General features: G+C 41.1%; 2 protein-coding genes across 3 annotated transcripts in view; both read left to right on the top strand.

The window, feature by feature from the left end:
- Window positions 1–209: 209 nt before the first annotated feature.
- Window positions 210–5,213, top strand: LOC121192371 (serine/arginine-rich splicing factor 6-like). Of its 2 annotated transcripts, none has more exons than XM_041054048.1 (6): window positions 210–418; window positions 811–944; window positions 2,631–2,749; window positions 2,873–3,075; window positions 3,272–3,349; window positions 3,501–5,213. In XM_041054048.1, exons 1-6 carry the CDS (start codon window positions 312–314, stop codon window positions 3,964–3,966), a joined length of 1,107 nt encoding a protein of 368 aa, XP_040909982.1. In that variant the 5' UTR covers window positions 210–311; the 3' UTR covers window positions 3,967–5,213. The 2 variants fall into 2 exon arrangements, with proteins under 2 accessions (XP_040909982.1, XP_040909973.1); XM_041054039.1 differs by having other exon boundaries at window positions 811–971.
- Window positions 5,214–5,572: 359 nt separating this feature from the next.
- l3mbtl1 (L3MBTL histone methyl-lysine binding protein 1) overlaps window positions 5,573–17,511 on the top strand; it is a 13,516-nt gene continuing 1,577 nt past the window's right edge. Inside the window, 19 exon segments of the mRNA XM_041056268.1 lie at window positions 5,573–5,613; window positions 6,768–6,795; window positions 6,798–6,960; window positions 8,503–8,690; window positions 10,163–10,292; window positions 10,981–11,143; window positions 11,410–11,548; window positions 11,670–11,718; window positions 12,418–12,506; window positions 13,062–13,166; window positions 13,339–13,474; window positions 14,073–14,164; window positions 14,576–14,727; window positions 15,039–15,115; window positions 15,530–15,615; window positions 16,219–16,329; window positions 16,674–16,815; window positions 17,107–17,209; window positions 17,353–17,511. The exon segment at window positions 17,353–17,511 is cut by the window's right edge and continues 30 nt beyond it. Of these exon segments, the coding sequence (XP_040912202.1) occupies window positions 5,573–5,613; window positions 6,768–6,795; window positions 6,798–6,960; window positions 8,503–8,690; window positions 10,163–10,292; window positions 10,981–11,143; window positions 11,410–11,548; window positions 11,670–11,718; window positions 12,418–12,506; window positions 13,062–13,166; window positions 13,339–13,474; window positions 14,073–14,164; window positions 14,576–14,727; window positions 15,039–15,115; window positions 15,530–15,615; window positions 16,219–16,329; window positions 16,674–16,815; window positions 17,107–17,209; window positions 17,353–17,511 (2,153 nt within the window).

Here is a 17,511-nt window from a genome sequence, read left to right as displayed (position 1 = left end):
TAAATGATTATAAACTGGTCACACTATTAATACTACTTCTTTTAATGTTTTTAGGGAGAAATGTTTGGATACAGGGTTTAAATCTTACAGTTTATAAACTGGAGCTTTTGATTTGAAGTTCCGTACCGGATATCTCCCATCTTTAACTTCACGGTGATTGGATGGCTTGGCGCGGCCTCATACGGTATCTTGGCGGAGGAGCTAAGAGAAGCAGCTTCACTTCCTGCGGTGGCAGCGTCCCGCTCGGTGACCGTCTGTAGGAAAGAACAGTCCAGAACAAAAACAAGAACTACTACTACAGGCGAAAAAACATGCCTCGGGTTTATATCGGACGACTGAGCTATCATGTCCGCGAAAAAGATATTCAGCGATTTTTCAGCGGATATGGGAAGCTCATGGAAATCGATTTAAAGAACGGGTGAGTTGTTGGTCGTTAGCTAACATTTCATAGCATTAATGTTAACCAGTCGTGTGAACGACGTCAGTGCAGACACGGGAACACGCTTTTACGCAAATGTATTTTCATCACTGCCGTCAAGTTAGCTCGTGAAGTTAACTCATCGAGTATGTTTTCCTGCAATATTACAATTAAGGACTTAAATATTCTTAGTTTTCTGAACTTTGGTCATGCCCGTGTGGCAAATGTCGCATGGCCAACATGGCGTCTTTGTGTTTGCTACAACGCGGAGCTAGCAGGCCCGGCTAACCATAGCTAGTTCAGAGCAAGTGAACCGTGTGTTAATTGGAAATGACTGGGCCTTTTTTTTGTGACTATTACTTTATATTAACACAGTCTTTTCCCTCCTCTAGATATGGATTCGTGGAATTCGAGGATAACCGGGACGCCGACGATGCCGTATATGAGCTGAACGGGAAGGAGCTGTGCGGGGAGCGTGTGATCGTCGAACACGCCCGGGGGCCGCGGCGAGACCGAGATGGCTACGGTGGGGGTTACTGGGGTGGTGGGCGCAGTAAGTGCAGTCTATTACAAGATACCCTCTCTTCCCCTTCCCCTTGGGGTGAGGTGTCGATGTGGACTGCACAGAGAGCTGTTTTGTTGTTTCATACGGGCGCTGTTGACAGGCTTTACAGCTTTAGTTTAAAGATATTTCCGTTGACTTAAAGTTCAGTAGCACTGTCACGGTTTACAGCCAACCAAACCTTGAATCCCTTGTTAATGTGTTACGAGGCTACAGGTTTATCATGTCTCTGATTGCATGCAAACTTTATTTATTAATATGAGTAGTGAGACTATACTGCTATGTTCATGTGTATTACTGAATGTAGTAGCATGACTACATGGACATTCTACATTCTCCTTCTTAATAAATTAAATTCCAGTTTATCCCCTCCCCCCTCGATCTCAACCTGCTGGACAGTTGTTCTCAGTTTCGACCATGAAGGGCTGGTGACCTGCAGGTTTTTGCTCCTCCCCAGTGAGCCGCACCGGCTTGGTCTGTGATTCATTACTGGGAATGGATAAAAAACTGCAAGTCAGGGCCCTCCAATAGCAGAGCTCTGTCTAGGCTGTAGAGTTATAAACTAAGGTAGCTTGGAAGCAGGGTTTTATTATTGCAGTTTGCAAAGTCCTCTTGGATTACATGTATGTTGAGCCATGTTTTTGAAGGCGTGAATTTCCAAATTTGTTGTTTGCCCCACAGAAGAAAGCTAATCACAAGTAACAACGACAAACCTAGCTAGTGTAGTTTAGTTGAAACATTAGGTCTAGTCTAGCATTTTTTTGTGAAATGTGTATTTTAACTGGTATCTATATTTTTATATTCAACATTAACAAAAGTCCTTGATGTTTCAATTTGAAAGAGTCCAGTTGCGGGCTGAGGCTGAGAGTCCATTGAGGCTAAAGATGACTGGCTAAGATGACTGCCTGTCCCGTTTGGCCTTGGCTTTCACCTTACAATGTGTGTGTGACCTTTGCCCCCCCTTGATCCTTGGCTGACCTAACCGGAAGCCATGATGACAGCAGCCTTTTGCCAATAGACCAGGGGTGATGGTGAGGATTGCCATTGGTTTCTATGTTGACAGCAAACATAAGTGGATCGGATCTAGTAAAGAACTTACAATCAAAAGAACTGTTGTAAGTGAAAAAACTGGAAAACTACTAAATTTGAGACTGACATCTGGTCAAATAACAAATACCAAAAGATTGGTGTATATGTTTCTTTACACCGTTCTTTCTCAATTTGATCGAACAGTTTCCTTGACCGCAACCGCAACCTATGTGGATGCCTCCTTTCTGTTTGTGTTACAGGGTTCGGAGGTCTTGAAAGAACATCACTGTCCATTTGTTTATGCAGCTAAAGCATCACAGTGTGATGTACCGAAGTAAGGCAGGCTTTGTATTGCCGGAAACAGATGCAGTGGTGTTCTTGCAGCAGAGAACAACTTCGAAATGCTGAACAATACAAACTTTAAAGAGCCCATGCAGTGGCTTGTAGATCACTTCAGATCAGAGGGACTCCTTTCATTGTTAAGTTAAAAATTTTACCCCCTTGGACTTTTATCTGGCAAGTCACTGCCTTGTGTTTATTTGATAACCCAGGCCAGTAGTTCTTTGTGCTTTGGCCATTTTAGTTGTTTCTAACTTTTTCCATGTACTGTTGTTTTTAAAGGTAGCGGTTATAGCAGCAGGAGCCGCTCTGGCAGGGATAAGTATGGACCCCCAGTCCGTACTGAGTACCGTCTCATCGTGGAGAACTTGTCCAGCCGCTGCAGCTGGCAGGACCTCAAGGTACATGTTTGAGCACAAACATTTTTCCCTGGTTTTGTTAACTGTGGTGATTCGTTGAGATGATTTACATTGGTTAAACTGTCAGTGTAATTTATTTCCCTCCACGTTTTCTGTGTCCACCAGGACTTTATGCGTCAGGCAGGGGAGGTGACCTACGCTGATGCCCACAAGGAACGCACCAACGAGGGAGTGATCGAGTTCCGGACTCAGTCGGACATGAAGAGAGCTCTGGACAAGCTGGATGGTACAGACATCAACGGCCGGAAGATTCGCCTGGTGGAAGACCGGCCTCGCAGACGAAGATCCTACTCTGGCAGCCGCTCCAGGTAGAAACACTACACCACTGAATAACTTCAGACCTGCTGTTTTGTGAAAGATATGTGCTAAGATGCTCTGTAAACTCTGTTTGCTTTTGGCAAACTGGCAGTGTAGATATTTTGGGCAACAATTGTCTGTAGATCTGTTTCGTTTTGGGTTTTTTTCCCCTTTATTTTCTTTAAAGTCTTGTGCTCTAATCCTCAGATCCCGCAGTCGCCGCCGTTCCCGCAGCAGGAGCCACAGGAGCAGGAGCTCCCGGAGTCGCTCCAGATCCCACTCCAGGTGAGCATGGCCCTAATCTAGAGAAATTAAGTACAAAATACAGAATGGAGTTGTATATTGGGTCCTGTGCCAATAGTTGATTAACTAGTTAAAATCATAACTTCAAAACATGAGGTAAAGCATAATCATTTCCTTTTATTATTCCTTACAGGTCTCGTTCCCGCAGCAACAAGAGACGTAATCGTTCCCGCTCCAGATCTGGAAGGAAGTCTCGCTCCAAGTCAGGAGAAAGGAAATCACGTTCTCGTAATCGCAGGTCACGTTCTCGATCCCGCAAATCCAAATCCCGTTCACGCTCCCGCAAGTCCCGTTCCCGCTCAGCCGACCGAAAATCCAAATCCCGTTCAAAGAGCCGTTCTAAGGTAAAGTCAGAGCGGGATTCTCGCAGTCGATCTAAGGAGATGACTGGTGACAAGAAGTCCCGCAGTCGTTCGGCTTCCCCAGTCGAGAACGGGAAGGAGGAGCGTGCAGCCAAGTCGGCTTCCCGCTCCCCGTCCCCACAGGAGGATGACCGTCGATCCAAGTCCAGGGAGAAACGCTCAGCCTCCCGCTCAAAGTCTCGCTCAAGATCTGGCTCACGGTCTGGCTCACGGTCTAGATCACCTTCTCAGGATTAGAGGAGGGAGGCATTTTCTCTCATTGTCAAGCTCGAGCCCTATGCTGTACATAATGAGCAGTGTCGTCCTACTGGCTTATGCTTCCTGACTTCTCTACTTTTCTCCTTCAATTTTGCGCTTGTCTTAAACATGTTCTAGGTGCAGTTTTATTAGAGGATGTGCTGCAGTGACAGGGCTACTCTTTTGGCATCACCTGCCTCCTAAAAGTCACAAATTTCTACCTTATTCTAAAACATTGAAAGTGCTAGTCGTAAAATCTTTAGAGCTGCGACATGAGTTAGTTAAAGTCACCCCAGCCCAGAATTTTCAGCTTGTTGTGCCGGACTGTTTAAATGAAAAGCTGTTGATAGCTTAGGGAACATTAAGTTGTCTTTAAAAATCATCTCAGTTTGCAGCAGATTTTGTTCAGGCGGTAGATTTACAGTTTTACTGCCTTTAATGTCGGCATCATCCGCCAGGCATCATTTGATACAACTTTTGTTTCATACATATTCAAACTGCATGGTTGTGGGAGAAAAGTAGCGTCTGGCTACAGCATCGGAGCGATTTCCTTTTGATCTGCAGCCTCTAATTGCTTTTCAAGGAATCATCAATCTTGGTGGTGTCTTGCGGGATTCTAAAATGCACAACGGGATGCAAGAATTTGTACTGCAGAACTGCATATTTACAAGAAAATAAGGGTTTGTATTTCACGTTTGAACAGCTCACATTGTAGGCGGACTGTTATTGATCCCTTTTTAATCTCTTGTACATAGATCTTGTGATCAGCATCGAAAACTGATTTATTCCTCCTTTTTTGTAACCATGAGCGGGTAGTCTGTGGAGTACTTTTTTTTTTGTTTACCTTATGGATTTCACTTTGGCTAGACCTTCAAAAGGCCTCAAATGCAGTGTCCCCATTTTTCTTGATTTTTCTGCTTATTTCTGATCGCAGCCTTGATAGTCATTTTCAATTTGTTTTTTTTTTCCATATGAGTTTAATTCAGGGGTTAAGGGTTGTCAAGCCTCTGCTTATTTAAAGGGTGCAGCTAGTACTGGAGTTTTTTGTACTTGAAAGGTACATCCATTCAAATCTCTGGAGGGTCTGCTCATGGATTTATAACATAAACATCGTCAGACTTACTGAATGCAGCCCCTCTCTCCATCTTGTGGAACAGATTTGTATTTTTTTTCCTCCATGCAGATGAAATCTAACAGAAAATGTCCTTTTTTTATTGTATGCTCAATTAAAGATCTTATTGAAAAAGCTTGGCGTGTGATGTTGCTTTGTGTCAGGATTGCAAAAAAAAAACCTTGACTGCAGTATCGACATGACCTATATTTCGCTAATTATATAATAAATGCTCTCTCATTAAGGGATGGTACTCTGGAGGAAAAAAAAAAAAGACGAACAGGATCTTTGGTGTGCAGATGTACGGAGAAGCGGTTTGTTAATGTTTTAAGTGAAAAGTGACGGAGCAGCTGCTGTTGAACGGTCTCCGATGTAATCGATAGTGCACTACATTATTTTCACATATCGACCATTACTGAAAGTGGAGCGGCTGCGCTGAAGTCTTTCGGCGTTATGATACAGACGGAGAGCGGTGACTGTACTGTGGGCCCGCGCATGCGCAGTCGGAACCCCGGAGCCGCAGGAGATCAGAGCTGGTAAGCCCAAAAAAAAAAAATTCAGTTCCGAAATGATCCGCAAACACGAATTTATTTCACATTTATCATTTTCTTCCAGTTGAAGCGGACTCTTAGCATCTTTTAACCACGTACGTTTTAAAGGGACAAGTGTCAGTGTGTTTTTTTCTTGAGGCAAAGCGTTTTGGCGTGATGGATATAATCAACCACAAAGCTTTTCATCTTTTAAAAAAAAATTGATAATAGCAGGCGTTTAATTAAGCTAATCGAGTTAATTACTTTTAAATAGTAGAAGAAACCGCGCCGAGGTTAGTAAAATGTCTAACATGCCTAACGTTGTTGTGAGGTGGAAATGTTGCTCTTTCATTGGAGATGTTGGCGGAATGGGTGACAGGGTTCATTTTTCAGTAAATGGGATTTTCACAGGATTTGAGACACTGCTTTTACACATTTTTTTTTTTTTTTTTTTTGGCTCAAGGAGCTCAGATCCTCCGCCATTTTAACTGAAATGCTGTTATTTAATGTGTGTGGACTTGGGAGCTTGTGGGTAAATATTGGTGTGTCACATATTATTGCTTTTCTTTTTTTTTTTATTCTAAATTATGGATGGATGTTAAAAAGTCACACGGGGTCATGGCTGTTGATGGAGGAAAGCAAATCTGCTCTGCCATATTTTTTTTTTGCGAAGAATGGCACTCTTTAAAAATAAAAGACTTATTTTTTTCTAAGTTGGGAGAAATATCCAGGGAAATAGTGAAGTCTTTCTCATGTAGTTTTTTTTTTATAATTGTAATCCATATGTCTCGGAGCCATTTTGGGAAAAAAATGGGAGACTGTAAATATAAAAAAAGTGTATCAGCACAGGCTCTGTGGCTATAATATATATAATAATTTTATTTTTCAGAAACCATATAGCACCATATTGCTCATATTATCTTTTATTTCCCTTTCCATATGGATGCCCTCCTGTGCATTGTATTAATACCACAGTAATATCCTTAATAATTAATTATGAAAATGGTACAAAATCATCAAGATAAAACTAAATGATGTTTTAAAACATTTAGAGGGGTTGCAGAGGATCCATAATAATAATAATAAACTACCCAAAAAATACAATACATAAATACTGTTACCTCGTTATACTGTTCCTCATACTCTTTGCTTTTTTTCAGCGCTCCGGAGTAAGGGACAGGGACGCCATTATGAGTGCCAAAGTGAACATGGAGGCTCCACCCAAAGAAGATCGCAGACCTTTGGACCAGTCCTCCTCATCCCCCAGCGAGGCCGTCCTCATCTGTGGGAGCGATGGTGTGGCTAAGAAGGCCCGACCCCAGCCCCACACCACCACAGCTCTCCTCCTACCAGGTGAGCTCAGGTCTGAGGGTGGCAGTGTGGCTGCATGGGTTTAGAGGGACAATCCTTTTAACAAGCTGCTGTCTGTGTATGCACACACCCTGCCAAAGTGTTGTTGAGCAACACACTGACCCTGATCTCCTTTGAAGGAGAAAAACACTAAGGATCACATTCAAAGAGAGACTATTACCTTTGAGTGACTAACATTATTTACATACACTACTAACTAATGGAACTAATGAATGGAAATGGAAATTCATAGCTAAACTTTTATCCTTTGCAGAAATCACTCCCACAGTGTTGTATCTTATTCCCTGGGATTATATCCTAAACCAAGGATCCTTATAATGACTCATTTGTGCATTTGATACAATCACAATACATTAGTTTAAAGTTTAGTTAAGTTTAAATTATTGCAAATCTAAAAACATGGATGTGGGTTAATGGGAGGTCAACTGATTAACAAAGTAAGGATCATATTACTTTGAGATTATAAACTGATTGTAATAACACCAGCTGGCTCTCTGTGGATTATTTAAGATGTTTCATCAAAACTCCTTGTCATCAGAGCTGAAACTTATTTGATTAATCAATTAGTCAATTGACAGAAAAGTAATCATCAAATATTTTGATATTTGATTAATTGTTGGGCTTTAGAAAGTTGTTGATTTGTGTTTTTCACAATTTTATTTTGACATTTCCTAGACCAAATGGTTAAGTGATTTATAGAAAAAATAAATGTCAAGTTAATCAATGCTTAAAATGGCCATCATATCTTGATATAAGACCACAGAGACCACAGTTAGAGCAGTCAGGTGCTTTAATGTCTCACCGCTCTGCCCTCATCTTTTTATGTTGCATAAAGCAGTGTCCTTTATTACTGTATAGAGGATTGCACAGTGTATTGCACTTTATCGTGCTAGCATGGCACACAGAGGGTGTCAGTGGCTGCCTGTCAACTTGGTGATTGTCTAATTAGTTTATAACAACTGCTACGTGTCTCAAATGTCTCGATGTACTGATGTGACAATGCAACATGCACACACAGCCTTTTAAAATGTGATGCTTGATTATCCTCTTGGCTCTGAGTCATATTTGGATGTAGTGACAATCGTGTCCGTCTGCACATCTACTGAAACAAACAATGTTTTATGTAGAGTTTCTGGATTAATGGAGGATTAAAACGTTCTTCTAAAAGATGCTAGAATTAAACACGAATCAAAGACAAGGCTGTAAATACAACAAAAATGTGAGGGATGTGTAAAGGAAACTGAGAATGATTTAGGATTAGTGCATCAACAACACCGAAGTTTAGATAGAATTTCTACTTCTTGTTATTGACTATTATAAAAAGCACAATAAATTATTTTATTTATGATAATTTCACTTTTTCCCCATATACACTTTAAAGGAAATGACCTTTTCTTTTAAAAGCATAAAAAAACAGAAAACCAAGTGATACAATAACATTAAAACATGATGTGTTAAATGCATTGTGCTCCCTTGGGTGAACTTGGTCATAAAGTTAAGAAGTTTGAATGCATCTCTCCTCAGCTCCGGCTCCCAGCCATCAGAAGGTGGAGGTGACTCCAGCCGTCACCGTGGGAGACCCAGGTAAAGGAGGCAGGGCCAATCAGACGGCCACGCCCACCCTGACAGCACAGGTGGGCGGGGCTTGTAGCATCGTCCACGTCCTAGAGTGGAAGGAGGGGATGGCCATCCTGCCCAGCAGCAACCTCAAGGTAAGTGATGTTTCTGGTGCTGTGAAAATTATACTGTATTTTGCTCTGCTACACCTTGTCGTAGGTGTAGCTGCCCAATAAACTTCACCTCCTCACAGCGGTTTGTTTAGAGGAGATTTCTAGCTATTTCTCATTTGCTTGTTTTCTCCTCAAAGACTTTCATAGATCGTGGCTCACTTAGTAAAGTCTCATTGATCTTATTCCCACAACAATTAGATTAACTCACATCACACTCAGGTTGAAAAGCAACTGCAGCAAGAAAACACACAGCACATCAGTGCACATCAGCACAGTGTAAGAAAACAGAAAAATATTTAGGATTTCACAGATTCCCCAATTAAGATATGGTACAAAAACTGTACATTTGTACTGAAATGAGGGGAGCAATTTATTAGGGTGTTAACAGAAAACTAATGTGTAATAATTGATTAATACATAAGTAATTTATTATGTAAAAGTGCCACTTATTATTCTCAAATGGGAAGATTTGGCTGCAATGTCACTCATTTCAAAAAATTAAAATTAGAGACAAATGCTGTGTTGAACATTTAAATTAAGATCAATTTTTTAAAAATCATTTAAGAAAATAACATAAAGCATTTCGACTGTTAAGAGACTCTGGTGAGATACTGGACTGTGTACATATATGTACGTGAAAATGCTGCATACCACGACCCTTGTATCCATAATTTAATTTAATGTTTGTTTATCCCCCACCCTGTACCCAAGCTCATCATTGTGCTCAGAAAAAAACGTAACTGAATGAACAAACCCATTTAATACTACTGGTCATCACTCAGCCTTTTACAAGAGCCTAATGTTGCACTATGTGAGCATGTAGAAAAACAATGGCTTTTGTATCTTGGCTTTGAATGTAGGCGAGGACAATTTCTTTTTTTTTATTGTTTATCTCAAGTGGCAACTTTTTATGTGTTGGCCAAAATCCCAGCAGCAGTGTAAACAACTTCAGCTGTATTGCTGATTACTTTTTGGATGCACTCACACTATAAACTTACTAACTTACTTCCAAAGACAGGTTATAGTCTCATCACACACCCGTTCCCTTTTTGGTTGTTCAGGGAAACATTCGCTAGTTAACAACAGACAAACTGATCCTGTAACTGCAGTAAATTTGTTTAAAACGATTAAGATAATTAATTATTTAATATCTGAATCAGAAAGCACTGGAACTCATTTCAGTGGGTTAGTATAAAGTAGGCCACTGTAGTTAAGTCAAACTGCTTAATAAACAAAATGTGATGCACATTTTCTCACACAGGGAGTGCTGATCAGAATAATATCTCACTAAATTCCTGAATCCTTAAAATAATAATCACCTTTATTTCTCCAGACCCTGAAGAATCTGTCTGATAGGGTTGAATAGACATGGCAAAAACATCAGGACACATTCTGACAGATGGATCCATTGATGCGTGTGTGTGTATGTGTGTGTGTGTGTGTGTGTGTTGTAGTTCTGTGTGAGTGACGTGGGAACACTGAGCACACTGATCACCCCAGGGACCACCAGCAGCACCAGTGAACCAGCAGCAGGGACTTCTGGGAGATCCGCCGATGCAGACGGTGCTCCAGCAGACAAGCCAGGTAGACTCATAGTTACATAAGGTTGTGGTAATGTCAGAAAACAAAAGACACAGAATCCTAAAGTTTAGTGAAACAACACTGAAAACGCATCAGGACCAGCTGCCGATTTCAATGCCTGACACAAATATGAATATCTTAAAATACTAATTCTCTTTGATTCTAGATGAACCACACGTCCATCTCCTACATCACAGCACATATTTGATCAATAAAGCTTTTGTAGCACAGGAATAAAAAATAAAAAAATCAGAGTGCATTTGCTCATGTTGCAGGTGCCATGACAGTTAGGGACTGTTACTTTCTCTCGACGGCAGCACTGTTATTTCACAGTGTGCCCGTTTCAATGATCACTTGTGTGTGTGTTAAGGAGAAACGAGCAATAATTACATCAGCTGCAGCAGAGCTCCTCTTGATGAGTGAAGAGAGCGCAGCTGCAGGTTCTTATAAAAAATATCTAGCAGGCATCACTCAGATGTTTGGAGAAATCAGAATCCAGCTGAAAAAAATGGAAACAAGTCATTACAAGTAGTAGAAATAGTCAAAAATAATTCTAGTGCAGTCACTTAATCCACATGAATTCTCGACTAAAGGAAATAAAAATCAACAGCAGTGTTTTTAATTTAGATTTGAACTTTAAATCTGTATCTTCAGTGCTCACCTGTAGCTTTTTAACTGACTTGCATGGCAGATGTGTCAGCTCCTGTCGGCTCTGTGAGAGGTGCAGCTGTGGAGCCAGGGAGGCTGGCTCCGGTCAAACCCGAAGTCCAGGTCGGACCGGGACAACATAACCATGACGCCAGAACTCAGAGGACCTACACAGAGGAGCTACGCAGAGATCCCATCACTGACAGGTATGTTCACAACAGCTGCTTCTTCTTTATGCATCATTCATGCTTCTCTTCATACATGCATACCCTTACATACAATCGCTGCACTGGGTTTGTCCAAAGGCATTCTGGGAAATTATCCTAGACAAATAGGAGACTGTAAAAATAAAGCAAACCCCCTCAACTGAGTGTGCAGGGTGGAAACATAATGATAATAGAAAATCAGGAAAGAGACCAGAGGAGTTTAGAGCTGAGGAGCACTCGCTGCATCTGTCCTCTCTGCACCTCAGGAGGAGCGTCGGGGTGGAGAAGGTGCCAGCAGGCGGGAGGGTCTCCTCCCTTAACCCTGATCACCTGAAACCCATGAGGAAGAGGAAGAGGAAGGAGTACCTGAGTCCCTCTGAGGAAGACTCTGACATTGAGGGCACGGTGGGACAGCAATGTTTATTCCATTTAACATCTGTGGATGAAGAAGAGATAACCAGATGTTTTCATATCTGATGAGTTTAGTTTACTCTTTATGCTCATGTAAGTTTTTTTTTTTTTTTAGGATGAGAAAATGGACGACTCCAAAGCAGACAGCAGACACATCAGAGGAGGTTGGACTAATAATTTTTTTTTTTTTACATGTGTCTTTTTTGTTAGTTTCACCTTTCACTCTTTTTTTGCGCTACTTGGCTCATTTGTTTGCTGTACCTGTTTTTTCCTCCCTTCCTCCTTTCCCTTTATGTACAGAGGGGGACACCTTAACAAGTGAAGCCATAACAACATATCCCTGAGGATGTAATGCAATTCCATACAACAAATTACAAATTATGACTTTAAAATGACCTACAAGTTGAATTAACATCTCTGACTCTATCGAAGAAGTTTGGTTTTATTTATTTAGTAATTCCATTCTGTATGTCTTTAGTACTTTTTTATCTTATCCTTCACTGACCTTTAATTACTTTTCTTTATTTTGTCTTTCCCTAGAGACAGAACAGATAGCAGACCGGAGGAATATAATATAATGTTGTAGTGGCTGTAGCCTTTTTTTTTCTTCTTTTTTTTTGAAGTGATATTTTACTTTGAGATGAACATTTTCATTTCGAACTCGCATGTAATATTACAGGAGCAGCGACCTCCCAGCATTAGCTGCTCAAGGAATCTGTTTCTTTCTCTCCCTGACTTCTTTTCATCTGTCCCACCATTAAATTTCTCTCCCTGTTTCCTTTAGCTCCAGCTCGTGTTCCAGTAATACCTTGCTGTAATGCACATTGTATAAATGAATGAACTAACTGGTATTTTTGGTGAAGCTGGAGACAGTAAGACAGAGCAGTGGACATGGGCTCAGTATTTGGAGGAAACCAAAGCTGTTTCTGCTCCCAGCAAGCTTTTCCAAGAGGTATGTTAGAGTTTAATATTACTGTAGTTTCAGCCTGAGCTAGTGTTAGATACACACAGGTTCCCCAGTGTATTCATGATTTTTTTAGTACTTCTTTTACTACCTCTGCAGCTCTCCTTACAGGACAGGGACAATCCTGTTGGCCTTAGTGAAAAAGAAAAATCTACAGCATTTTCAACGGAAATGAGAAATGTAGATTTATCTTGTACTGCATGGGGACAAAGGCAGACATTAATATTTTTATACAGAGTGTAATGTTCAGGGAGTTCTTAGAATGGTTTCATTTTAAAGTTTATTTCTCTAACAGTCTAAACATTTTTGGAACCCAAGCTTTGCCTCAAAGAGATTTCTTTTTTCCTCTGAGGAAAAATTACTACCAGAATGATAACATCGCTGTAATCTGCACTTGTCCATTTCCTGTGTTCTTATCTTTCCTCTGTTCTTTGCCCCGATCCAATTTCCCCACAAGGATAATTTCTTTTCACTTATTTTCATTTCATTTAAATCTCTTTGTTCTGCACTGAAATATTTGCTCTTTTTATCCTGTGCGCCCAGTCCCAGAGAGTGCCAACAGTGAAGAACGGCTTTAAACAGGGGATGAAGCTGGAAGGTATTGACCCGCAGCATCCGTCCATGTACTTCGTCCTCACTGTGGCCGAGGTGAGCCAGACGTCCATTAACACGGTCGATGGATCTTAATGGCCAGGAGGATTATTTAGGATTAGAAATCACCCTTCACTCCCAGACTGCTTTGCATGCAAGAGGGGTTCAGCCTGGTGTCGCCTCCTCCAGCCTGCTTTGTTCTTCGCTAATGTCTCTTGTCATCGCCCAGGTCTGTGGTTACCGGCTGCGGCTTCATTTTGACGGCTACTCTGACTGCCACGACTTCTGGGTGAATGCCAACTCCCCCGACATCCACCCTGCGGGCTGGTGTGAAAGCACAGGACACAAACTGCACACTCCCAAAGGTCAGAGGTGACAACACTCTGCACACCATGAAAGATGACTAAAGAATGGACCAGAATTAAATACAGTGTAACGCAATGTTTTTCATTTAGGTATATCAAAGGATAAATCTTCTGATTTATAAGAATAGTTTGACACTTTGCTAAATACTGTATACTGTAAATTTGAAGCTGGAGCCTGCAGCTAGTTAGCTTAGCATAGCATAACGACTGGAAACAGCTAGCCTGGCTGTGACCAAAGGTAGCAAAATTCACTTAACAACATCTTTAAAACTGTTATTACCACTAACTGAAGTGTAAAAATGGCACGTTATTCCAGGACTGTTTCAATTTAGAAGTCAGTCTACTCAATTTTTTTGTATATTGAACAAACAAGGTATGACGTGTTCATTGGTGACTTTGTGAGTTTCTGGTAGTAGCACAGAGTTTCCCCTTGTTTCCAGGCTTTGTGCTAAGCTACACCTGATATATTTGCTGTACAGATATGAGACTGGTTTCGGGCCTCTAATCTAAGTCATGAAATAAAAAACATGCATTTTCTTGAATCGTTTATTTAAATGTTATGTTGTTTTCCCAAAATATGAATCTGTCTTTCCTGCAGGCTGTAAAGAGGAGGAGTTTACCTGGACCAACTACCTGAGGATGACTAAAGCACAAGTGGCTCCCAAAGAACTGTTTGCCAGTCCTGGGAGGGTGTGTGCCACTAAACAATTTGCACCTTTTATGTCTCAGAAAACATTTCGACTTGAGGTAGATACAGCATTTCAAACTCAGACCTGACATCCCGTGTGACATCTTTTGTAATATCAATATGTAATACGGGGACATCATAAAGCTGTATGCTTGTTTTAATTGATGTTTAGTTCCTTCTGCACCCTTGTGTTTAAGTCCAGCGAGGGTGAAGCTTCAATATTATCTGTTTGATATTTAGGGAATTAATAAATACATTTAGAAACAGTCAAACCACGCACTTAGTGTCTTAACAGTGCTCAGTTTCTATATAATTTTTACATAATTTATCAGGTATAGTCCTCTGTCTGTCTGTCTCTCCTTCCTCAATGTGGTCTTGTTATGTCATTTCTATTATATTTGCTTTCTGTTCAGATCGATGTGAAGTGCAGTTTCGAGATAGGAATGAAGCTGGAGGCTGTCGACCGTATGAACCCCTCCCTCATCTGTGTAGCAACTGTCACTGATATGGTGGATGAGCACTTCCTGGTTCATTTTGACAACTGGGATGACACATATGACTACTGGTGAGCCTCAGAGTCTCAGTGGATGTATTGGTTTTTGAAGAGCTATTGTGAAACTGAGACTTGTGATATGTTTAGAAGTTGCTAAATGGAGACTGAGAATACTAAAAACAGAGTCTTGGATCTACAGCCCTGACATACTATCACCATATAAAGTTGCTATGTGTGTAAAGTGTTTTGCTGTGGGAAAAAAAAACTACTTACGCATCCAACAGACACAGAGAAAATTTGAAGTTGTGCTTGTGTTCACCTCATGAAGCAAAGGCCAAAATGTTGTAACACTGGATGTTGTTGTTGGCTGTTAAAATATGCAGGTGTGATTCCAGCAGTCCTTACATTCATCCTATTGGTTGGTGCCAGGAGAGGAACCTGCCCCTAACGCCACCCCAAGGTGACCAGTGTGTTCCCTGTTAATCATTGATTTAATCCTGTTCATAGTCATACATCATGAGTCATACGGTTCAAAGACAGCTCTACCCAGTTAGTCTTCATGTCCTTAACATTGTCCTTTTGTTCTTTACACGTGTATTAACAGTACACAGTTAATATATAAATGGGAGTGTGGAAAATAAATACCTGAAATATACCGTACAAGTAAATGATTTTTTAAAAATGGGTTTTATAACATGTGCTATGACATAATAGCAAAGATTAGCACAGATTATGGATAAGAAGACTACTGAGAACCCTATGAAGGAGCTGGGTGAAAATGTGCAAAGAGTTATGTATAGGATGAATGTTAATGTTTGTATTCACTGTTTGATGTGAAATGATTATTAGCTTTTTTTTTTTTTTGCTGCACCAGATTACCCAGACCCGGGCAGGTTCTCCTGGTCTCGCTATCTGGAGGAGACTGGTTCTAAGGCTGTGGCTGCAGACGCTTTTAAAGTGGTGAGAACAAAGAATAAATGTACTGTTTTTTTTTTTTTGTATGAATCTAACTGAGAGAGAGTGTGGTTCTGTGGTATGGGTTGGCACAAAACAGCAGCAGGAGTGTGGGGAGAGCCAGAGTTACAAGACTGAAAATGTCAGAGTAATTATGATTAGTGAGATGCATGGTTTGTCACGGACATATCAGTTTGAGATATGATTATCAGAGATTATCATGAATGCCATCACAGCTGATGGATGTGAGAGTGCTGCCTCAGGTGCATTAGGCGCAGTTCAGATGCAACTTTTATATAACAGATGCTAATGCATGTGTACTAATTGCAAAATAACTTTAAAGTGGTATAAAAAAAAGCTTAAGATTGTAAGTGAGTGTTCTTGCTGATTGTAAACTGCACCGTCCCTGGTTCGAGTGTTACATGTAATTTCCCTTCTCTCTCTCCTCATTTTCTTTCTTAAATACATAAAACGTCCAACAACAAAAAAAAAGTACTATAAAAACATAGCAATTAAATACTAGAAATTGAGAATACAGTAAGTTAATCCTGTTCTTTATTGAAAGTATACTTGAAGACGTTTTCCCCTCATCCTCTGCTCTGTCTCCAGCGTGTGCCCCACAGCTTTCAGCCCCAGATGAAACTTGAGGCCGTGGACAAGAGAAGTCCCGGCCTGATCAGAGTGGCCACAGTGGAAGAGGTTGAGACTCACCGCATTAAGGTAATATTCTGTGTGTGTGTGTGTGTGTGTGTCCGTCCTGAACATTTAAGTACTAAATGTCTGAGACTGTGAATGTTATGATCTTGTATGTGTGTGATATTGTTTAAAATGTTTCTCCAGCTCCCTCAGGTCCATTACAGCTTTAACCCAGTGCACTTGTCAGCTGGGAGCTTGTCACTAATGGTTTTGATGTGCCCACCGGAATAAGAGCTTAAATGTACGGATGTTGTAATGTACAGTTTTACAAACCAACCCAGGACCCATTATACGGGTTGGGCTGTGTGTATTGTGAGTGTGTGTGCATGTACATATGTGTTACAGCTCCTTCCCTGTTCCGCCTTCAGGTCCATTATGACGGCTGGAGTCATGTTTATGATGAGTGGATGGACTCAGATCACCCAGACATACATCCAGCAGGCTGGTGTGAAGCAACCGGTCATCCTCTAAAAGTTCCTCCACGTGACCAGAAAACACAGCAGCCACATGGTAGCAACTGCAATACTTCACTCTGTTTGTACTTCACTGAAAAAGTCAGTGTTATTCGTGATAGCATCAAATCATAAGAACAATAAATATTTTGTGCTCTGGCTCTGGCACAAGGCCCCAGAATACTGTGTAAATGAGAATCTTTTCTGTTTGTTAATACACCAGTTTATTTCCTAGTTAAAATGATCCAGCCATCAGTTTATACGTTCCACCATTTACTCTGTTGCTGCTGGGATCTGCACAATGTGTCAGTTTTCTAAATTGGTTCTAAATCTTTCTGTATGTACGTAGGTGTGAGGGAGCCTCCTGCTACAGGCCAGTCCACTTACCCTTCCTCTGTTCCCTGTAAACCCATCAGCCACCCCAAAACCAACAAGTACAGCTTCCACAACAGGTCAGCATCGCACATACCTGATATTAACTTTGACCCATAAAAGACTTTAAATAACGTTTTTTGTAATAATGATATGAAAGTAAATCTTAAAATGGGCGGAGGCCCGATTTCTATTTGACTGTGGACATCTGTCTTTGAAACAGGAAGTGTCCAACTCCTGGTTGTGATGGTTCAGGCCATGTGACCGGTCGTTTCACCGCTCACCACTGCATATCCGGCTGCCCGCTGGCTGAGCGTAACCAAGGCAGGCTGAAGGCTGACCTGTCGGACTCAGAGTGCAAGAGGAACCTCTTCTTTGGCCA

This window comes from Toxotes jaculatrix, chromosome 2 (assembly GCF_017976425.1).
Source record: "Toxotes jaculatrix isolate fToxJac2 chromosome 2, fToxJac2.pri, whole genome shotgun sequence".
Classification (NCBI taxonomy): domain Eukaryota; kingdom Metazoa; phylum Chordata; class Actinopteri; family Toxotidae; genus Toxotes; species Toxotes jaculatrix.
This window is presented reverse-complemented; position numbering and strand designations above follow the sequence as displayed.

Excerpts from the sequence above, each read along its gene's own strand:
- LOC121192371 (XM_041054039.1), top strand. The coding sequence starts at position 312 with ATGCCTCGGGTTTATATCGGACGACTGAGCTATCATGTCCGCGAAAAA. Across the intron at positions 972-2,630 it reads TTACTGGGGTGGTGGGCGCA|GTAGCGGTTATAGCAGCAGG; the intron begins GTAAGTGCAGTC and ends TTGTTTTTAAAG. Across the intron at positions 3,076-3,271 it reads TACTCTGGCAGCCGCTCCAG|ATCCCGCAGTCGCCGCCGTT; the intron begins GTAGAAACACTA and ends TCTAATCCTCAG.